Genomic DNA, 25,037 nt, shown 5'->3' with positions numbered 1-25,037 from the left:
CTGTCATCTTTTGTCATTCTCTTATTTGTTCATGTGAACATTGCGGCATACCCCTCATTCTAGGCTTGGAATTTTAACCGGGCAGACAAAATGACACAACTAGCATACTAAATTGTTAAACCTTTTAGAACATTTCTATTTCAGTTCTCTGAAATCTTCCATTTGTTCAAGCTTCATAGACTCCTTTATTTGAGGCAGTGTTGTGATATCGGTCTAAAGATAAAATTTTAGAGTGCTCATGTGAAGTTGACTATAACAGGTGCTCCTCAATTCCCGTAGTCCATCGTCTATTGACACTCCTTAATCTAAACCTTAGGCATTATCGCCTTTATTGAATTACTTAAAATCTTTTTTCTTCATTCATTATTTTCTTTTTTTTTCTTTTGTTTGTTTTATTTTTACCTATCGTTTCTTTCACTTACCTCGGGGATTTTATCGCGTCACAGTTAATGTCATGATTTAAATATAACCACTTTATGAAGCTTAGACTTACCTTAATAGCTGCTTGAAATTACCTTCAAGTTATCAGTTTAATGCTTTCAGCGGAGTGGCCCCATTTTATTACACTCATTTATCACTATTTCATTAACCTTTCGAGTATTCGACTTCAAGATTTCTTAACCTTTCTAGGTGTCGTTGAAGTAAAAGAACCTCATCTTTAGAGTTCGCTTCCTAAGCAACTGACCTAAACTAAGTTCATCTATTCCATCATCCCATCTGAGAAGATTATGGTCATCATTTAACATCCCCAATAGAAGTACAGTCTAATCAGTTTTGCAACCTTATATGCAAGATGCCTTATTTTGTCATCTCCTATACATACTTGAATGCCAAGCCCTTTGATCATCTCTTCATGGGAGGAGAAGGATAACTGGTCCCTGCAAGAAAAGGGTATGATGTTTGAGTGTATTTTCTGGAGTAAGATCAAGGGTCCTTCTTTTACAAAGGTTCAATCTTGCCACTTGCCTAGAGGCCATAACCTTGATTCTCAAAGAGAGTTTTCAATTCAAATGATATTTAAAGAACTACAAGATTAAAATTGTTCATTGCTTATAACCTCATAATATGCCATTTTATTTAATATGTTCAAATGTCAAGTGACTTACAAACATTTAAACATAGAAAGAAAAGAGAAAACAAGTTTAAACAAGATGTAATGCAAGTGCAAGTGCAACTTCATGGTGGGTGCAAGGACTTTCTTCATGATTGACATTAAAATCCCCCATCATTCATCGGATGTCCATGCCCATGACTCGGTTAAGCCCATAATTCTCAGAAATCACGTGGTTAGAACCACTTCCACAGAGTTCTCCAAGAATTAATCTCATGTTTTCATGCTTAATACATGCGAAGATGCTTAATTGTAAAGGTGAAAATGTGAATGCAATGCAAAAAGTATCGATCCAAAGACGAATATCATAGAACAAATTTCATTAGAGACAAGAGTCTTCATTTTTACAAGATATTCCATTTTACAAACATGCTCTTGCTTGGATATTGGGTCTGGAGTGGGTCGATATTCATCTCGGAGCTTTGGGTAACACCCCCAACCCGCACCCCACCCGGACACGGATTGGAGGTGTTTCATTGACTATTCAAAACATGTACTTTTATAAAAACCCAGAGAAATTTAAACATTTACTAATATAAAGTTATTATTTCACTTCACTATTTTCAAAACATTACAAAAGTTGATCAGACCATACATATTTAAAGACTTTGTTTACATGCCAACGTGTCTATTACATAAAAGACATACATTACAAACTAGTTCTGGTATGATCTTCAAGTAGAGATATGTTGTTCTGCTGGTCCTAAGCTTGATACTCTGGCTTATCAGCACCTACGTGTAAAACACTTACACGCTAACTCATAGACTTAGTGAGACATATCACTAAATAATGGAACTATAACTATTTCACAAATGCATGTACATATCATGCAACACAATGCTTACATATACACATAGATTACCATTACCATGCTAAACATTAATTATAATATTTTTATTAATTCCTTTTAGTCATAAACATGTACTATCATTTCTATACACATCATAAAAACAAGTAGATCATTTCACAATAAAGCACACATGTATCAAGCCAAGTTATTTATTTATTCTCTTTAATGCCCATATACTTCTGAGAACCTAAGGTATGTTAGTACATAGAGGTTGTTCACATATGTTGTCACCACAACTTGTATAATTCCCACTAGGGGAACTTATAATTTGTCCCGAAGGACCACTATGTCTCGAAGGACCAAATAAGTGTACCGAAGTACCACATATATGTTCCAAAGGATTATATATGTGTCCCGAAGGACCACGTAGAACCCTCGACTCTTGGCATGCCAACTATACCCCTAGCATTCATAACACATAACATGGGCATTATTATTTATATTATCATACATTCACATAATCACGTAGTTCAGTTACATATAGATCACTTCCATATGATTCACATATCACATATCTCATGGCATATATCTCTTAATCACATATCATCTTATCATATAGTTGAAAGCCACATGGCTTATCTTATAAGCATGCATTCACGTACTTTATGATCATATAGCTTATATCATTTCACACGGTCACATAAATCCATATTATTTAGCTCATTTCATTTTTCATATATTCACATAAGTTCTAGTCTCATAGTTTAACACACATACATGTATTCACATAAATCACACAAATAGAGATGTACTTACATCTAGACATATGCATGTACTCATATATCTCTAAACATCATATCACTACATGCTTACATTTGGGTACTCATATAATCTAGTATCAGAATTAGACTCCTCGCAAGTCTTAATTCTATAACCTAACTACACTTAATATCATGTACTCACTTTGATTACTTGTTAATATCAAGCTCTCGTTCTCTCCCTCAAATCTTACTCTGACAGCCTATCCGAACCTTGCTTCCGATCGATATCTACATGAATACGTAATTTAATGAATGTCAGGATTCAAATTACTTGATACAATTCATATCACTATAAACTAAAAAAAACTCCAATTTCAACTTTCCAACTTAAGTAGAATCGGTACTACCTTTACAGTATCGATACTTTTATGTTAGGGTACTGATACCCTACCCCGGTACCGATAACAAAATTAGCTTCGATGTTCCCTGGTATCGATACCCTCTATAATGGTATCAATACTCCTTCCTTATGGTATCAATACTCCTTCCTTATGGTATCGATATTGTTCATGCAGGTATCAATACCCCATATATCATTTCCTCATAAATTGCCTTGTAGTATTGGTACCAACTCAACAGGTATCGATACTACTCACCCAGAAAATGCTTCTTAGCCCGAAAATTTCCAACACTTTACCCCAAACTCTAATTATTTGGCTCTCTTCATGCTTTTAAACTCAACTATACATACTTAAACCCTTACATATCACTATAACACCTCATCATCTTTCATAACTAACCATAACTCTTGAATTTAAGAATTTTACTAAACTTTCCATGTTTTCTAAATTCATTTCTAATGCTTCAAGCTTCTTAACCCTTCTAATGACAAGTCAAATTCATCAATAGAACTTCAAAAACCTCTTTATATTAAAAATTCATTTTTTTAATAACTGAAATCAAACTTACCTTTATAGCTAGAGAAAACGGGAGGAAGAAGGTAGCAATAAGAAAGGTTCTGGATAAATCCCCCATTTCACGTGTTTATCTCATATTAAAGGGGATAAAATATCTTTTAAGCTGAAATTACCATAATGCCAATCACTCCATCCATAATTATTATTTAATCTCATACTAATATATTCATAATTAAGTCCTTCAACTTTTAAATTTTCTTAAATGGTTCACTAAATTTCAAAAACTTTTATTTCAATCAGTAGTTCAATTTTTGGGGTGTTACAAATCTCCCATCTTTTTATGAAAATTCGCCCTTGAATTTTCACTTCACAACGAGATGAATCAATCCTTTATAATACTAAAAAAATCTTGATTTACTTACTATTAACCTTATATTCATACTATATACAAACTCGACACAACTTATTCACTTGAAAATCATACCCTACTAATCGATCTCTAACAGTTCATTACCTATCACTTCCAAATTATTTTTCAATTCTCCTTCTAATTATCACTAGCAGATACTATGTTGATCCCAAATTTATTAAAACCAAACTACTTTACCACACTATTGAAATTTACCTTCCATAATCTCTGGATCCTCAAATCTTCATCGGTCTTAAATTATAAACTCGTGCAGTTAGAAGCATATCATCCTGAGTGAATGACCCGGACTGATTTCTTCCACGACCTCTATTCCTACTTCTCTGAGATAAATTAATAGATTTCTCTCTCTGTACAGTCTCATCATTTAATAAATGACAACCTCGGATAAAATGTCCAACATCACCACATTTAAAACAGGCTCCTGAAATCACTTTACAGACTCATGTATGATTCTTTCCACAACATTAACATTGCCTGGATTGACTTATATTTGATCTTTTAGCGTAGAAGCAGCTAATTCAAACATATCCTGAGTTGGAGAATCTAAATCTCTACTTCTCTTTGATGGTGATGAACTTGACGAAGTACCAATTCTCTTAGACTTCTGAACTTTTCGCTTTTTGAATCTCTCATTCTTAGCTCTTTTTTATAGCTTCAGCTCGATTGACCACTTATTGAAATGATGATAAATTCAAGGCTAGCAACAACTCTTTTAGCCTAGGACGCAAACCCTCCATGAACCAATCACATACATCCTTCTTAGTCATAATAAGCTCAGCAACAAAATGACTTAACTGGTTAAACTCACATTCATATTCATACACTGTGTAATCCCCTTGTTTCAAATTCATATATTATTGTTTCATCTGTCTGATAAATTGGTCACCAATATACTTACGCTTGAATTCTTCCAAAAAGAATAACCATGTCATTTGATCACTTCTCTATCTCATGGTGACATTTGTCCACCATATTCTAGCTTGACCACGTAGTAGGGAAACTATTCCATCTAATTTCTCTACTTCAGTGAAGTGGAGTCCCTCTAACATTATCTTAACATCGTTCAACCAAAGATTCGTAGCAATAGGATCTTCCTTAACTTCACCCTTGAACTTGGGTGCTCCTAAACCTTTCAATTCCTTAGCTATATTCATTCGAGGAGCTGAGAGAGCATGAGATTGAAAACGTGACAAAATAGCGTTTAACGTCCCAAAGAACAATTCTTGATCTCATACTGGTACTTCTGGAGGTGTTCGCTCTTCACCCTGCCTAGCTAGGGTAGGTGAATTACTACTACCTCCAGTTCTATTATTTCTCCTTTCATTTCGAGAACTCACACGATCGGACATCTTAGACATAATCATATAGCTCTATTAGAAGACAACATAGTTATGACTCTATCAGATCAGAAATGTTCACTTTTTGTTAGCATGTATACATTTTAAAACTCTTTTGACACCGATTTAAGCCTAATATCGGCTAAACCTTGGCTCCGATACCACTAAATATAACACCCCACCCGTACCCGACCCGGACACGGATCCGCCAAATAGATCAGAGCATACATATTTAACGACTTTGTTTACATGCCAACGTGTCTATTACATAAAAGGCATACTTTACAAACTAGTTCTGATCCGATCTTCAAGTACAAATATGTTGTTCTGCTGGTCCTAAGCTTGATCATGTGGCTTATCAGCACCTACGTGTAAAACACTTACATGCTAAGTCATAGAATTAGTGGGACATATCACTAAATAATGGAAATATAACTATTTCACAAATGCATGTACATATCATGCAACACAATGCTTACATGTACACATAGATCATTATTACCATGCTAAACATTAATTATATTATTGTTATTAATTCTTTTTTATCATATAAACATGTACTACCATTTCTATACACATCATAAAAACAAGTAGATCATTTCACAATAAAGCACATATTGTATCAAGCCAAGTTATTTATTTATTCTCTTTAAAGCCCATGAATATTTCTGAGAACTTAAGGTATGTGAGTACATAGAGGTTGTGCACATATGATATTACCACAGCTCATATAATTCCCACTAGGGGCACTTATAATTTATCCCAAAGGACCACATATCACATATGTCCCAAATGACCACTCCTTAAGAACTGTATACATATTCCAATGGACCAAATAAGTGTACCGAAGTACCGCATATATGTTTCAAATGATTACATATGTCCCGAAGGACACTTAGAACCCTCGACTCTTGGCATGCTAACTATACCCCTAGCACTCATAGCACATAATATGGGCATTATTATTTATATTATCATACATTCACATAATCACTTTACTTACACATAGATCACTTCCATATGATTCACATATCACATATCTCATGGATTATATCTCTTAATCACATATCATCTTATCATATAGTTGAAAGTCACTTGGCTTATCTTATAGGCATGCATTCACATACTTTATGATCACATAGCATATCATTTCACACGGTCACATAAATCCATATTATTTAGCTCATTTCATTTTTCATATATTCACATAAGTTCTTGTCTCATGGTTTAACACACATACATGTATTCACATAATTAACACACATGGAGATGTACTTACATCTAGACATATGCATGTACTCATATATCTCTAAACATTATCACTACATGCTTACATTTGGGTACTCATATAATCTAGTATCATAATTAGACTCATCGTAAGTCTTAATTCCATAACCTATTTATACTAATATCATGTACTCACCTTGGTTACTTATCAATATCAAGCTCTCGTTCTCTCCCTCGAATCTTACTCTGACAGTCTATCTGAACTTTGCTTCCGATCGATATCTACACGAATACGTAATTTAATGAATGTCGTGATTCAAATTACTTGATACAATTCATATCACTGCAAACTAAATAAAACTCCAATTTCAACTTTCCAACTTAAGAAGTATCGGTACTACCCTTATAGTACCGATACTTCTATGTTAGGGTACCAATACCCTACCCCGGTACCGATACCAAAATTAGCTTCGATGTTCCCTAGTATCGATACCCTCCACAATGGTATCGATACTCCTTCCTTATGGTATCGATACTGTTCATGCAGTATCGATACCCTATGCATCATTTCCTCATAAATTTCCTTGTAGTATTGGTACCCACTCAACAAGTACTGATACTACTCACCCAGAAAATGCTTATTAGCCCAAAAATTTCCAACACTTTACCCCAAACTCTAATTATTTGGCTTTCTTCATGCTTTTAAACTCAACTATGTATACTTAAACACTCACATATCACTATAACAGTTCATCATCTTTCATAACTAACCATAACTCTTGAATTTAACAATTTTACTAAACTTTCCTTGTTTTCTAAATCCATTTCTAATGCTTCAAGCTTCTTAATCCTTATAATGACAAGTCAAATTCATCAATAGAACTTCAAAAACCTCTTTATATCAAATATTCATTTTTAAACCCTTAATAAAATCTCTTTTCTAATTATCTCTTCTTGATGTTTTAAGCTTATATAAGCTTTCCTTAACCTTATATAACACCCAAAGACTCAAAACCAACTTAGAAATTCAAGAAATCAACAACTGAAATCAAAATTACCTTTGTAGCTAGAGCAAACGGGAGGAAGAATGAAAAAAATAAGAAAGGTTATGGATAAATCCCCCCTTTCACGTGTTTATCTCCTATTAAAGGGGATAAAATATCTTTTAAGCTGAAATTACCATAATGCCCTTCACTCCTTCCATAATTAGTATTTAATCCCATACTAATATATTATACTTAAATCCTTCGACTTTTAAATTTTCTTAAATGGGTCACTAAATTTCAAAAACTTATATTTCAATCAGTAGTCCAATTTTTGGGGTGTTACAAATCTCCTCACCTTTTAAGAAAATTCATCCTTGAATTTTCACTTCACAACGAGATGAATCAATCCTTTATAATACACAACAAATCTTTATTTACTCTTACTATTAACCTTATATTCATACTATATACAAACTCGACACAACTTATTCACTTAAAAACCATACCCTACTAATCTCTCTAACAATTCATTACATATCACTTCCAAATTATTTTTCAATTCTCCTTCTAATTATCACTAACAGATACTATGTTGATCCCAAGTTTATTAAAACCAAACTACGTTACCACACTATTGAAATTTACTTGCATAATCTCTGGATCCTCGAAATCTTCATCGGTCCTTAAATTATAAACTCGTGCAGTTAGATGCATATCATCCTGAATGAATGACCCGAACTGATTTCTTCCACGACTTCTATTCCTACTTCTCTGAGATAAAGTAATAGATTTCTCTCTCTGTATAGTATCATCATTTAAGAAATGACAGCCTCAGATAAAATGTCCAACATCACCACATTTAAAACAGGCTCCTCAAATCACTCTATAGACTCTTGTACGATTATTTCCATAATATGAACATTGCCTAGATTGACTTATATTTGATATCTTAGCCGTAGAAGCAGCTGATTCAAATATGTCCTGAGTTGGAGAATCCAAATCTTTACTTTTCTTTGATGGCGATGAACTTAACGACGTATCAATTCTCGTGGACTTTTGAACTTTCCGCTCTTTGAATCTCACTCTGAGCTCTTTCTAGAACTTTAGCATGGTTTACCACTTCTTGAAACGATGAAAATTCATGGCTAGTAACAACTCTTTTAGCCTAGGATGCAAACCCTCCACGAAACCAATCACATACATCCTTCTCAGTAAGAATAAGCTTAGCAGCAAAACGACTTAAATTGTTAAACTCACATTCATATTCATACACTATGTAATCCCCTTCTTTCAAATTCAGAAATTCTTGTTTCATCTGTCTGATAAATTCATCGCCAATATACTTACGCTTGAATTCTTCCAACAAGAATAACCATGTCACTTTATAACTTCTCAATCTCATGGTGACATTTGTCCACCATATTCTAGCTTGACCACGTAGAAGGGAAACTATTCCATCTAATTTCTCCACTTCAGAATAGTGGAGTCCCTCTAACATTATCTTAACATCGTTCAACCAAAGATCAACGACAACAGGATCTTCCTTAGCTTTACCCTTGAACTTGGGTGCTCCTAGACCTTTCAATTCCTTAGCTATATTCATTCATAGAGGTGAGGGAGCAGGAGGTTGAAAATGCAACAAAATAGCGTTTAACGTCCTGAAGAACAATCCTTAATCTCGTACTGGTACTTCTGAAGGTGTTCGCTCTTCACCCTGCCTGGCCTGAGCAGGTGAATTACTACTACCTCTAGTTCCATCACTTCTCCTTTATTTCGAGAACTCACACGATCAGACATCTAAGACATAATCATATAGCTCTATTAAATGACAACATACTCATGACTCTATCAGATCAGAAACTTTCACTTTTTGTTGGCATGTATACATTTTAAAACTCGTTTGACACCGGTTTAAGCCTAAAATTGGCTAAACCTTAGCTTTGATACCATTAAATGTAACACCCCCAACCCGTACCCGACCCGGACACAGATCTGAGGTGTCACATTGACTATTCAAAACATGTACTTTTATAAAAACCCATAGAAATTTAAACATTTACTAATATAAAGTTATTATTTCACTTCACTATTTTCAAAACATTACCAAAATCGATCAGACCATACATATTTAGCGACTTTGTTTACATGCCAACGTGTCTATTACATAAAAGGCATACTTTACAAACTAGTTCTGATATGATCTTCAAGTAGAGATATATTATTTTGCTGGTCCTAAGCTTGATCCTCTGGCTTATCAGCACCTACGTATAAAACACTTACACGCTAAGTCATATACTTAGTGAGACATATCACTAAATAATGGAACTATAACTATTTCACAAATGCATGTACATATCAGGCAACACAATGCTTACATATACACATAGATCATCATTACCATGCTAAACATTAATTATATTATTGTCATTAACTCTTTTTTATCATATAAACATGTATTATCATTTCTATACACATCATAAAAACAAGTAGATCATTTCACAATAAAAGCACACATTGTATCAAGCCAAGTTATTTATTTATTCTCTTTAAAGCCCATGTATACTTCTAAGAACTTAAGGTATGTTAGTGCATAGAGGTTGTGCACATATGCTATCACCACAGCTCGTATAATTCCCACTAAGGCACTTATAATTTGTCCCGAATGACCACATATCACATATGTCTCAAATGACCACTCCTTAAGAACCATATACATATTCCAATGGACCAAATAAGTGTACCGAAGTACCACATATATGTTCCAAAGGATTATATATATGTCCCGAAGGACCACGTAGAACCATAAACACTTGGCATGCCAACTATACCCCTAGCTCTCATAACACATAACATGGGCATTATTATTTATATTATCATACATTCACATAATCACATAGTTCACTTACACATAGATCACTTCATATGATTATATATCACATATCTAATGGCTTATATCTCTTAATCACTTAATCACATATCATCTTATCATACAGTTGAAGGTCACTTGGCTTATCTTATAGGCATGCATTAACATACTTTATGATCACAAAGCTTATATCATTTCACACGGTCACATAAATTCATATTATTTAACTCATTTCATTTTTCATATATTCACATAAGTTCTTGTCTCATGGTTTAACAATCATACATATATTCACATAAATCACACACATAGAGATGTACTTACATCTAGACATATACATGTACTCATATATCTAAACATCATATCACTACATGCTTACATTTGGGTACTCATATAATCTAGTATCAGAATTAGACTCCTCGTAAGTCTTAATTCCATAACCTAACTACACTTAATATCATGTACTCACATTGATTACTTGTCAATATCAAGCTCTCGTTCTCTCCCTCGAATCTTACTCTGATCGCCTATATGAACTTTGTTTCCGATTGATATCTACACGAATACTTAATTTAATGAATGTCAGGATTCAAATTACTTGATACAATTCATATCACTGTAAACTAAATAAAACTCTAATTTCAACTTTCTAACTTAAGTAGTATCGGTACTACCCTTACAGTACTGATACTTCTATGTTAAGGTATCGATACCCTACCCCGGTACCGACACCAAAATTAGCTTCGATGTTACCTGGTATCGATACCCTCCATAATGGTATCAATACTCCTTCCTTATGGTATCGATATTGTTCATTCAGGTATCGATACCCCATGCATCATTTCCTCATAAATTGCCTTGTAGTATCGGTACCCACTCAACATGTACCGATACTACTCACCCAGAAAATGCTTTTTAGCCTGAAAATTTCCAACACTTTACCCCAAACTCTAATTATTTGGCTCTCTTCATGCTTTTAAACTCAACTATACATACTTAAATCCTCACATATCACTATAACACCTTATCATCTTTCATAACTAACTATAACTCTTGAATTTAAGAATTTTACTAAACTTTCCATGTTTTCTAAATTCATTTCTAATGCTTCAAGCTTCTTCATCCTTCTAATGACAAGTCAAATTCATCAATGGAACTTCAAAAACCTTTTTATATCAAAAATTCATTTCTAAATCCTTAATAAAATCTCCTTTCTAATTCTCTCTTATTGATGTTTTAAGATTATATAAGCTTTCCTTAAGCTTATATAACAACCAAAGACTCAAAACCAACTTAGAAATTCAAGAAATAAACAATTGAAATCAAACTTACCTTTGTAGCTAGAGCAAACGGGAGGAATAAGGAAGTAAGAAGCAAGAAGAAAGGTTATGGATAAATCCCCCCTTTCACGTGTTTATCTCCTATTAAATGGGATAAAATACCTTTTAAGTTGAAATTACCCTAATGCTCTTCACTCCTTCCATAATTATTATTTAATCCCATACTAATATATTCATACTTAAGTTCTTGAACTTTTAAATTTTCTTAAATGGGTTACAAAATTTCAAAAACTTATATTTCAGTCACTAGTCCAATTTTTTGGGTGTTACACTTCGTCCTTGAAAACTATTCCCCTCAAGTGCTCTATGAACTATCTTAGTTGATGGCCTGGGATGTTAGAGTCATCTGTCACTCCTTTATGATTAATGGTAGAATGATCGTAGGCAAGGTTTTGTAACTACATTGCTGCTCGAATCAAGTAGTCACCTCTCGAATCTTGGGTGTTGTTCTATCAGTCAGTTTTGATGCATGATCTTCAAACGAGTTTTCTTCTTGTTCTCTCCTAACTTCTTTTAGCCATTCGTGAATGTCTGTGTATGCGACTACTTGTTTGAAAACTTTTTTCTCTATTTATGAAAAAAATTCAATTAGATAGTCATCTACGTATCAACACCTTCATGTTATGCTATGATGATAGTACAATACCAAAAGGAGAAAATGACACAAAAATGAGAAAAAAAATTGAGTTAGTACAGGTAGATAATCGATAAAGATAAAAGTGCTATTAAAAGATTAATATAATCATTTTCAATAAGAAAAAGAAAAAAACAAAAAACATGAATATAACATCTCCCCCATTATGGTATCTACTCAAATATGCTTTTATCAAAATAGAAATCCTACCCAGACATGCTTTCTATCCGACATGATTTATTTCAAGAAATAAATCCTAACCGCATGGTATCTAGTTCGCATGCTTTGAAAAGAAATTTATTCTATGAATTTAAAGAAAAGGTAAAGGTTCAAAGTCGTTCCTCCTTTGTTTACACTTATTTCTATACCTATTGGCGGTTAGAGGTTCGGCATGGCTCTACCTAGGGTGGCCAGTCTAGGGTTCACTAAATGAATGGTTTCGGCTCTACTGTGAAAAGGTACTCGAATTATCCTTCTTGTTGGTTCCCCCTTGGGCTACCAAACCCTCAATCCTCATCTATTATATACTTAAACAGGTCGAGTTTAATTTGAGGGAGTACATGCCTCATGTTTAACACTAAGAGATGCTCATGAAGATCATAGGGGCATGTACTTCGGGAGTCATTCACTAGCCTGTATGGATGGTTACTCACGAAGGGAACTAGCTATTCACTCCCACTTAATGGGACATGGCTCGGGTATAGAGCTTATGACATGTAAATACATGTGAAGTGAGAGGAAGAACTCACAAAACTTTTACCAAAAAATAAAAATAAAGACTCGTTTTTGAAAATCTTAACAAGCCTGAAAACATTAAGTGTAAAATGATGCAAGATTAAAATGTCAGTACAACTATTTAAAAGAGTAAAAAAATGCAAGATTAATGGAAAAATTAAAAATAAAATGATTGTAAATTAAATAGAGGTTCAAATTTGCAAAATTCCAACTACTTAGGAAACATATAATCGAACAGGCTTGACTCTCAAAATTGTACCCAGCGGAGTCGACAAGCTGTCATAACGTTTTTAATACGACAAATCTAATTTAAAACAATTATGACTTTATTTTGAGAAAATTGGGGATTTTGTTTAATTTGAAATTTGGAGTCGCCATCGACCTTTGGGTTAGGTAGGTCGAATACCTTACAAACGTCTTTTAAAACAATTTTAAGAAAAATCATTTTTAAGACATAAATTGGTCTGCATTTAACAAAGATTCATTGTAAAGGGAGTCGGTTACGCGCGAGGAAGGATAAACACCCCCACAACGTCCAAAATTGGTACCCTCGATTATATGTTGTCTAAATAGTGGAATTTTACATATTTGAATCCAAGTTTTAAATTACGATCATTTTATTTCGATGAATGAATTTTGAAAAGATTGAACTTCTTTGTAAAACATTTGACTCTAAAACAAATTTAATTCACTCGATTTTATTTGAAAATGATGTCCCTTCACTTCAGGAATGAATAGAAATTGTTATCCAATCATGTTGGATACGATTTCATTAACTCTTGATATAAAGCAACATTGGCTTTGAATATTTTTTAAAAACAAGAAAACAAATGGATGATTTATAAATGCAGTAGTAAGAAATGACATATACAAAATGAATAAAATATCCACATAATATGAAAAATAAATATATTACTTAAAATAATGAAATACTAAAATAAATAAAATATTAAACTAATATTGTTATAAAAATATGAAAATGTTTAAAAATAACAGATTTATTTAAAGTGAATATGATATATCTAATCGACTTAATATATCACAAAGTATAAATAAATAATAAATAATATTAAAAATCATTTTTATTCGAATAACCCTCATAAGGGTACCCAGGTTTTTGGAGGTCTTCCATAGATTAGTCGAACAACCAATGATTTTAAATATTAAAATATTAAACAGACACTTATATTTAAAATATTATACATAAATAATAAATTAAAGAAATACTACCTTAAATAATATATATACATATTTTCCAAATACACGTACAAAACAAATATTTAATATAAAAATATGATACTATAATATATATATATATGTAAGTATATAATGTACATAACTAAACAACAATGGTAAAAACATACACAATAATATACACAAATTACCACATTGTATTTAATAAAATAAATGCATACGCGAATAATGATATGGGGACTAAATTGAAACAAGAAAGTTTACAGGATGCTATTGGTGTTTTTAGCCTTTATATTTCATGAAATAATTACACATAAATGATGGTCGAAATGCATATGAAACAAAGCCAGAAGGACATGAAGCATAAATATAGCAACTTTGAACATATAAATACAAAAGGACAAAAATGAAATAACCACAAATTAACAACGAAAATTAGCAATTAAACCATAAATCAACAATAAATAAATAAGGACCAAAATGTAATCGTTATAAAAATCAAAATTCAAACTATGACAAATGAAAGCTTGCATTTCAGGACTAAAATGAAACGTTACAAAAAGCAGAGGGTTGAAACTAGGATTAACCCATGCGTTGAATTTAGGAAACCCTAATTCCTAAGCCGTTATACGATCACATAAATACCCTATTATAATTTTTAGCTAACCCTAGCCCTATTTTTTCTCCCTTCATTGAATTGTTCTCACTCTCTTCCCTTCTCTCATTTTTTATTTCTCTCTTTGTTTCTCTTCAGTTCACAAGCGGCCACCACTATCGGCGCCTTCAAAGGTAGTTCTCGATGGCCAATACTCACAACAATATTCCACAATAGGCCTTCTCAACCTCCTACAACCAAAAAGAGCCTAATCCCTCCTTAGAACCCAATAGACGCTTAGATCCAAAGAGTTACCTTCAGGTAGCTTTGATGTTGGTGACCCCGACGATGAAAGGTAAACTTTTTATTCCTTTCCTTCTTCCCTTTTTCGAACTGTTTTTTTATATTTGTTTGAATCCTTTTTTTCTTCGTATTCTCTCTTGATCTCCTCCCTTTTCGAAGCTCTCTGTTCTTTTTTATGTTTTTTCGAACTGGTTACCCATCCTTTATTCTTTCTTTCTAGGTTTTATAATATGTAAAGCCTTCTTAGAGACTTCAGTCACATCCATTAGCCACTTGCTCTGACCGGGCGTAATTCTTTAAATGGATACCATAATTTACATGTCTTTTTTCTGATTTTCATTCGAATCGAGGATGGGTTCTAACAGTGACAGTGGTGGTGGCGGTTTAACTTGTCTAGGGTTCTAGAAACCCTTCTCATATGGACCGTTGGATTAAGCACAGATCCAACGGCTACTAGCATGCAATGGTTGCGGATTGCTTAGGTGAAAATCTTAGCAACTTGGTTTCATCATGTGTGGGCTTAGGGTTTCCAAAGGTTGGGCCCATTGTATTTTGAATCTGATTTGGCTTGCTGTTTGGGAAAATGTTAGGTCATTTTGTAAAAGGGCATGTGCCTGCAAAAAATAAAGTAAAATAATAATAAAATAACAATAATATAATAATAATAAAATGTAAAAAACAGTTACGACCCGGACAAAAATAAGTGTATATACCCTCTAAGGGTGAAGCTTGAGACATGTTTAGAATTCAGTATGATACTGATTTTGGCTTTTGTTTTGTGTTAGGTTTTTACTTCAATAAAATTATTTTCTTCTTCATTTTTTCTCTTTTCCACACGCCAAGTATGAACTCTATCAGACTTGGCTAAACATTTTTTTAACCGATAGCTGAGCTATGACTCGATCCGATCTCATGAAAATTGTAAAAACGCTTCATATCTTCATATTCATTCTTGATTTTCGGCAGACAAGAAGAGGCAATTGACCTTTTCTTTAAACATCTCAATACCTTCAATCCAAAGAGAGCACATTGGCTTGATCGACATTGTGATCTAAAATTGGGGAGAAGAGTCGGCTCATAGCAAATTCAATTCCCTAAGAACAAACTTTGTAGTGGTCTGTTAAGGGAAATCAAGATCACGTTCGATTCTCATTGAGACACCATAATCCGAGCACAGACTTTTCCCGTATTAAAACTAGTGTTAGCATTAACATCGATAGCTGATGTTAATCCAAATAAGGGCTAAATTCCAATGATTGACTTTGGAAAATTAGTTCACCGGATAAAAGAGCAAGTTACAAGGGTTGAGCCTTGTAGACTGTAACCGGCAAGTATTCAAAGTAAAACCTATTTCAGTGATCGAGACGAATTAAGGAACAACGAAGCTGAATGCTATCTCTCATCTTAATTATTCTCTACAACTTATTTTTCTTACTTTTATTTCCTTCACTTTAGTTTTATTTTATTTATTTAGTTACTTGATTATTCAAAACGCTCCCTTTTTTAATTCTTTTGTTTTACAAGTTTCTTGGTTAGCATCAAATCAAATCTAAATTAGAAATTTTCGAATTCCTGTAGACCAACCATTCTTTCCTATTCTGCGTTTATAGCTTACTTATATGAGAAAAAGGGCTTATTTATTTGACAATTATGACCCTCGTCACTAGTAAACTTAGCAAATCGGGGGTGGATATTATGGTTTCTTGTACTTGTGTGTTATGCCATAAAGAGCATGAGACTATTAATCATTTGTTTTTTCATTGCAAGATAGTTTGGAGGATTTGACAAAGATGGTGTTTGCTTTAGAATCATAATTTTGTTTGTCCATGTAATACAAAAGCTTTCCTATTTGTCTGGGTTGGGCTCTTAAGTTTCAATTCATGTAAGTCTGTATGAAATTTGGCTTATTTCGGAATTATTTGGCATTGTTGAAATGATGCCTTATTTAATAATAAAAGATGTAGAGGAGACCAAATTTTTGAACTGGCACTATCGATATTTAGTTTTTGGAGAAAAAGCTTGTGACCCGTATCATATCCCTCGATACTTGATTTGTGAGACGCCCTTGCATATTTGCCTTGTATGTTAGCTGATTCGAAGCATGTGTCATTTCGCTTGTCGAATGCTCCTCATTAAACTAAATTTTTCGAGCAGATGTTGGGTTGTATAAAATGTTGCAGGCTTGCTTTCCGTAAGAGTTGTAGATGGAACCATACTTCTTGTTAGTCTGGGATCCGCTGTGTTTTGAGTTTATTGGCTATATTTTGGTTCTCATTTTTATGATGAGTGTCCTGGCGGTGTGGTAGATGACTGTTTGTGTGTATGGTTCTTGCTTTGTGTAATGGTCGATTACATCTTTAACATCAACATAGTGTACTCTTTTTTCTGTATTAGGTGTATGAGATTTTTAATAAGACTCATATATGCGTCTTGTTTTACATGTGATTTTAATTAATAACATATAAAATTTTCTCCCTCTAAAAAATTAAAAATATTATTCTTACGTGCAAGATATTTCAGTCTAACTCCTTGATTTACGCCAGCTTAACTTTGCTGATTCCAATTAAAAACGAATATGGGTTCACATGGTTGATCAAGGAACAAACAAAGGTGGCATCCCATGAAGGTGAACAAGTGTCTTGAGGGTAATGACGTCGCACATGAGTTCACATAAACTTTCGATAAAATTTCGTCTCAATTAATGATGGAAAACATCCTGATTAAATATAGATAAAAATATGATTTTATAATTGAAGTGAATTTAAAAAATTTGAATGGATATAAATTTATAAAAAGAAAAAAAATTGTTGTCCTTTCGGTTATTAAGATTTTACCTTGATTAATTTGGACCGGCCCGGATCGTACACTTAGCTTTAGTGAGTGAGTCTCCCAGCAGGAATTTTATACATACACAAAGACTCGAACTCGAAACTTGCTTAAACGATATTAAGTTGCTTACCACTTAAAATAATCTCGTTGGTTAAACTTACAGAATTTTAAAGAATGAAAATAATTTTTTAATTAAAAATATATTTAAGATATATAATATTAAATTGTGTTTTAAGAAAATGACTCATCTATCCATGAGATCAAGGACGTGTGATCTGTGATCCGCCAGCAAAACAACTTGGGGGAAGATCTCAGGCATAAATATCATAGCTGTAGTTGTATTCACTTGATTTTTAATTTTATATTCATATTTATTTATTTATTTTTAAAGATATTCATGTTTGTTCGTTTAGTGTTCGTGAATATATTCGTTTAATGTTCGTTTATATATTAACGAACATATTTATTTAATGATAAAATCTAAACAAATATTATTTTATAATCATCTTATACTATTAAAAAATATAACCAAAACGTGTAATTTTAAGATGAGAATCAAACCTATCAATCAGAATCAATGAAACATCAGAAGCGAAGTCAGAAGAACAATTCTGTTAGGATGCTTACATTTCTTCTATTTTTTTATTGCTGAATTTCTTTTTGTTTTTTTCTCCATTTAGATTGAATCAAGTTGCACACCTGACTCTAACGGGTGAGTCTCTCGACGAGGATTTTCTGCATACACAAAGACTCGAACTTGAGACTTTGATTAAATGATATCAAGCTACTTACCACTTGAACCAATCTCTTTTAGCTCTTTCATTTTATTTACTGCAACTATCACCGGCGTATGGAGAAATATATATTATTATTTGTAGCCTATCAGACATGTAATTGATGCACTCTTAAACATTTTATACCATATTTTGTTTTATAGCGACAACGAGGATAAAGAAGGAAAAGGAAAAAGGATAAAATCATTTTTCCCTCTTATTAAAGTTTTAAAAAAACTTTGATAGAGAACTTATCAAGTAATATTAGTTCAAAAAAAGAATATTGTTCTTAATAGTTTCAAATGTGAAAAATTACATCTGTATGGCTTATATGTGTTCAATGACAAAAAAAAAAAAGATTTTGAAAAAATATCGAATGAAATTATGAAGGAACAACACCCAAGTATATGATATTATGGGAAGCCAGCTGGGCATGTAGAAATTATGTGGAAAGGCAAGACTGTTTCTCCACAATCCATACGATTTGTAGACTTTTTCAACATATGATAAGTTTACTTCTTGGAATATTGACAGACAATACTGCAATTATGTTTGAATCCTCCTTTATATCGACCTACCATGTGTACAAAGTAAAGATAAGGAAATAAAATCTCCACCAACCAAAAGCATCGAAAAAGAAAATTGAGTGGGGTCTACAAAGATCAAGTCAATGGTCTCCCCCATTGTACAAGTCAAGGCGTCTAATCCTCCTCCAATTTTACAAGTTTTGTTCAACGAAGACAAGCACGCAGTGAGTTTTAGATTAGATCAATACTGCCTGGCTTTCAAGACATCCTCTGCACTTTCAATGCAGTACATGGACACAAGGTAAATGAAAACAAAAACCCTCTTCTAAGCCTCATTTTCCCATTCAAGCCACTTGTTTTACAGACCCCAAGGATGATTGTTGCCCATCAGCTTCAAGTCCAAGCAGATTTCGATTTTTTCATTGGATCAGAAACGATGTCAACTACAACCGAATCGTGTTTCGACAACCCGGGTGGAGGAAACAGAGACAAAACTCTAGCAGATAAGAATATGAAGAAGCTGAGATCAATCAAGCTCTCAAGAATTCCATCAACAAGAAAGGCTAGATCATCTTCATCGAGCCAGTATCGAGCTAAGTTATCCGGATATGCAGCAGGCTCGGAACAATCTACTCCGATAGTGATGTCCGATACATCGCCGAATCGTAAAAATGCTGCAAACTCAGAGAATATCCAGGCAAGTACATGAAATGAAGTTTTCATACTATTAATTGTTTGTGAAAATTCAAATTGTTCAAGAGCCAAAATAGTGCTTCTTGTGGACAGGTATTACCGGAAACATTGACGACGGAATCTGGTTTTAAGCTTCATAGAAGTGTATCAAGAAAGTCCAGCATGAGATTCAGAAGGCCTCAGATGAAGAAATCTTTTGGAGGAACCGAGTTGAAGAAGAGAGTGAAGAAGTCATCTTGGAGAGAGGTAAATTCTCTAGATGATCAAAGTTCATCAACTCCTTACTTGAAGGAAACTAGTTCTTCTGATATGAAGGAGCAGTTACAGGTGAGTTCATGCTCCTCCGGATCTAGTTTCGATATCAGTGATCAAGATAAGAACATTTCTGAAAAGAGAAACCAGTTAGTTTATCCTTGTAATAGATCCGTTAGGGCTGTAAGAACATCTACCTTGGGACCTATGAAAGATCTTAACTAAAATGGCAAGTTTAAGATCTAAGAGGACGAAGATATGCTCTCAGAATTCTTCCATTTCAGATCCAAGTGTAGAGAGAGCTACATGTTCCTCAACACTCAAAGGTTCCAAATTTCCAGATCATCTAGAGATTAATCCAGGAGGAAATGAATCCAATGGAACTGCAGTTGCGAATGTCTGTCGGTACAGTTATTGTTCTCTTCATGGCCATAATCATGGTGAAAAACCCCCATTGAAGAGGTTCATGTCGATGAGGCGGCGAGCAGCAAAGAGTCAGAAAAACTTGAAACCAGACCGTCAATCCTCTGGTAAAGCAAAGCATTCTGGTAATGGAAAGAAAGCAGTACAGAAAGAGAAAAGACTATTTAATGAGGATCTTGGGGTTGCAGTTCAACAAGCTGTTGATATCAGAAATATTCCTTCAGTACAAGGAAAGGAAGGTAGTGATTTTGTAGATTCGAGTTCGATATCAGATCCAAATCCAAGTCATGTAGAACAGCAGACTCAGGGGTCATTTCAAGTATTCAAGGACACAGGTGTTGATTGCAGTGGAACTGGAGAAAAAAATGCAATTTGTGATACCCCTGGTACCAATATCAAGATTAAAGAAACTGAGAGAATCAACAATGGAGACCATAAGTCCATTCACACTCCAGGCTGCCCTGAAGATGGGGATGTCACTTCACAAGAGTATGGAGATCCAACACAGTTCGACAATCTGTCCTTGAAGGCAGATGAATCAATAATCATCTGCAATGCAACTGGGAGTAGTTGTAAGCTTCCGAGTAGTCTTTTCTTGTCTGCTCCTGTTACTGGGAAGATGGAAGAACCAGCTTCAGGCATTGAAGATAGGAATGAAGATTCTGAACTTGATACCGGAATTCTTCAAGCTGAGGATACTATGGCTGCTACTAGTAGTACTGATGTGGTGGAAAATCAGAAGAATTTCACATTTTGGAAATTAATATACCGGCATATGGCCACAGGTCTTGATGCTGAACTTGAAACGAAAGCACCACGATCTGGAATGAGTTCTGAAGAACAAGTAGAAGATCTGCATGACGGACGTGAAAAGAACAACTCTTGTTGGGAAATTTCAAGGGTGGATAAAGCCATGAACAATGAAGATCATGAAGCAAGCAACCGGAAGCTTGAGTTCAGCCAAAGCGATGCCATTAAGCTGGTACAGCAAGCATTTGACAAGATCCTCTCCGAAATTCCAGACCACTCGTCGGATGATCAATCAATTGTTAGTGAAAGAACCTCAGGCCAGGAGTTCTTGTATCAGAAGCAGGATGAAGACAAAGAAGTAAGCACCTCAACTTCGTCTAATTCCATTGAAGACTGTACTGTACATGATCGAGAAGAAATGAAGTTTCAATCTGGTAAAGAAATTGCATCTGAAGAAGTGAAAGTAGCCCAAAAAGAAGGAAAAAAGGCTGACAAGCAAATGCCAAGCAGCTGGAGCAATCTGAAAAAGATAATAATCCTCAAGAGATTTGTCAAGTCACTACAGAAGGTGAGGAACTTAAAGCCAAAACAATTCGTTATCTTCCTATGGCCAATGATCCGGAAGCAGAAAAGATTCAACTGAGGCATCAAACTGAGAAAGGGAGGAAAAATACGGAGGAATGGATGCTCGACCATGCACTTCGTCAGGTTATTTCAACATTGGCTCCATCTCAAAAAAGAAAAGTTGCTATGTTGGTACAAGCATTTGAAACTGTCATCCCAGCAAAAATTGGAGATGATTTGAGGTCCAATACATCGGTTTCTTCTACTACTGCTCAAGACTATAATGAGTCCTCAGTTGACAATGACGGTGGCAAAGAAAATGAAAACACTTCAGAAATCTCCCCAGGCAAGCCATTGAACTCTGAAATGGATTCCTCAGATGATTATGACCAAGTCGGTGAATCTAATGTAGGATACCTGCAATCTACCAATTCATCTCCAGATTCTAAAGAAACAGACATGAAGAAAGAAGATGATTGTGCCATTGATGACAATAATGGGAATGAAGTTTCCATAGTCAACCTCTCTTTGTCAGAATTTAAAGAACCTCGAATATCTGATAAGTCCTTAACCGATGAGGATGCAATGGGGACCTCTCATGACAAATTTTTCACTGTAAATGAAGACGTTCAAAGAATTGCAAAGGAAGAAATTTTGATTCAGAGCTCAGAAGTCTGCAACACAGATTCCGAATTCGGTATAAAGAAGATGGATATGGAGTCCAGTGACACTAGCAATTCACCTTACCAGTCACCTTGTAAACCTGAATGCCTAGAAGAAGTTGGTGAAGGATATCAGCCAAAACATAAATTCCTCCATTCACCACTTGAACAATCCGATTTGAATTTCGAAGCTAATATTTCTCTGTCTGAAAGACAAAAATACACGAGGCTTTGGTACTTGATATATAAGCACATGGTGTCAGGTAGTACCACAGAAAATGGATCGCAACCACTTGCAGGTGAGGAAGTCCAAGGAAACGATGCCAGCAAACATCCTAAAGAGAACAACGCTGATCGTCAAGGTCCTTCTGCAGCTGGTCAGAACATGATTGAAAATTACTCAACAGGACACAACAATGAGATTATAAAGCTTGTAGAAGAAGCCATAGATGAAATACCTCTTCCAGAAATTCAAGATGACACATCAGAGAATCAGTCAGTAGGTGAGGTAATTCCAGATCAAGAACTCCCAGAAAAGAATTATGGTCAAGAAGAGGTAAAAATCATCACCAGTTCTACTGGTTCTGCTAAAGAGAATTATGAAGAAACTAAAACCATAAGAACAGAGGTTAGTTCAACCTTGACTTCCAAAGAAAAAATACTGAACTCTCAAAATGTCAACACCAATATGGAAGCAAAAGGAGGAATAGAGGAGGGAAATAAATCCAAGAAGAGAGTGCAGAGAAATTGGAGCAATCTGAAAAAGCTAGTCCTACTTAGGAGATTTGTTAAGGCATTGGAAAAGGTCAAAGAATTTAACCCAAGGGGACCTCGATACCTGCCCGTAGATCCTACCCCAGAATCAGAGAAAGTTCTCCTAAGGCATCAAAATATGAGAGACAGGAAAAATGCTGAAGAATGGATGTTAGATTATGCACTACAACAAGTGGTTGCTAAACTAACTCCAGAAAGGAAGAGGCGAGTGGGCCTTCTTGTCGAAGCATTTGAGACGGTCATTCCGACTATAAGTTGAAGTCATGAAAAGCCCCAATAAAGCTTATCCGGAAAAGCTAATCAAACTGAAGCTACAAGGTAAGCACTCAGACCGCTGCATTTCTTCATCATTTGAGGAAAGATGATATTAACAATAGGGGAACCTGTAGAACAACAGGAAAAATAAGCTAAGCATTTTCTAATAGAATGAACTCATTAGAACAAAGTACACAAACGAGCCTACCATTTGTTCTCCTGATTTTTTAAACTAAAATGATATAATTATGAAATTTCATAATAAGCATATATACCATACTTACCTCACTTAGTAGAGCAGTCATGGGGAAATTTCATTGGTATGGGAAAAAGGGAACTTGTTAATATGTTTTATTCAAGTTAAAATTTCGACCTTTTATGATAATGGTGAAACTTCATTATCTTTTCCTACTTGCAGGTATGGAGAAAAGAAGTGGCCGTCTAATACGGTCAATCTGAATGGCACAGAAACATGAGTGCGGTCTGGCAAAACATCACAGTAGGAACACAATGGAAACTGAAATGGTTGTTGTTTTCAGATCCATATAGGAAATAGTAGTGTAGAGTCTGAAAAGTTGTAAGTTGCAAGATTTTTTTAAACCTCAAATCATATTTCGAGCATGCTTGGTGAAAGGAAAAAGGGAAGAATACCAGATGTGTTCTTGTTTAAGTATGGTGTTGCATATTACCTTATTCCTTTCGGAACAGTACAGCGGTTATTCTAATAAATGGTTATGGACATCAGAGATAACGTAGAAGAATCAATTGCTAAACATAGAACAAATGCCATGAGAATTGTTTGTTAGCGATGTTCCATAACTACAAACAAATTAAGATGAATTGACTTGGATAGACAACTTAAACTATAGGATAAATATCATAGAAGAATCAATTACTAAACATATTGGCCCAAAACATCACACCCTTGCACTATCTTCCAAAAACAATTCACAATGAATAACCTAAACATTACAAATCTAGCACCATATCCAAAGATGAATTGACTTGGATAGACAACTTAAACTATAGGATAAAATATCATAGAAGAATCAATTACTAAACATATTGGCCCAAAACATCACACCCTTGCACTGTCTTCCAAAAACAATTCACAATGAATAACCTAAACATTACAAATCTAGCACCATATCCAAAGAATTATATTAGAGACAAAAACTTGGCAAAATATTTAAAAGGAAATTTGAAGTTCAACAAGAACAGATAAGTTGTGGCTAATTCTAAAGCCATTTCCCTTTCATGAGAAGAAAACGTTAACCAAATTAATGATTCATCAACAATTACTTTCAA

At 34.2% G+C, this 25,037-nt stretch overlaps 2 protein-coding genes across 2 annotated transcripts; both read left to right on the top strand.

Moving 5' to 3' along the window:
• Positions 1 to 1,127: 1,127 nt before the first annotated feature.
• Positions 1,128 to 24,473, top strand: LOC120148113 (calmodulin binding protein PICBP-like). The gene is given in 6 exon segments (XM_039161300.1): positions 1,128 to 1,140; positions 16,519 to 16,521; positions 20,452 to 20,961; positions 21,337 to 22,064; positions 22,067 to 23,792; positions 24,148 to 24,473. Coding segments are annotated over 3 exon segments (2,829 nt in total). The 5' UTR covers positions 1,128 to 1,140; positions 16,519 to 16,521; positions 20,452 to 20,527; the 3' UTR covers positions 23,734 to 23,792; positions 24,148 to 24,473.
• LOC120148123 lies at positions 19,583 to 20,526 on the top strand. Its single transcript, XM_039161308.1, has 2 exons — positions 19,583 to 20,053; positions 20,143 to 20,526. Exons 1-2 carry the CDS (start codon positions 19,730 to 19,732, stop codon positions 20,524 to 20,526), a joined length of 708 nt encoding a protein of 235 aa, XP_039017239.1. The 5' UTR covers positions 19,583 to 19,729.
• Positions 24,474 to 25,037: the final 564 nt, after the last annotated feature.

The sequence above is a fragment of the Hibiscus syriacus genome, unplaced genomic scaffold (assembly GCF_006381635.1).
Source record: "Hibiscus syriacus cultivar Baekdansim isolate YM2019G1 unplaced genomic scaffold, ASM638163v2 tig00110949_pilon, whole genome shotgun sequence".
NCBI lineage: Eukaryota > Viridiplantae > Streptophyta > Magnoliopsida > Malvales > Malvaceae > Hibiscus > Hibiscus syriacus.
This window is presented reverse-complemented; position numbering and strand designations above follow the sequence as displayed.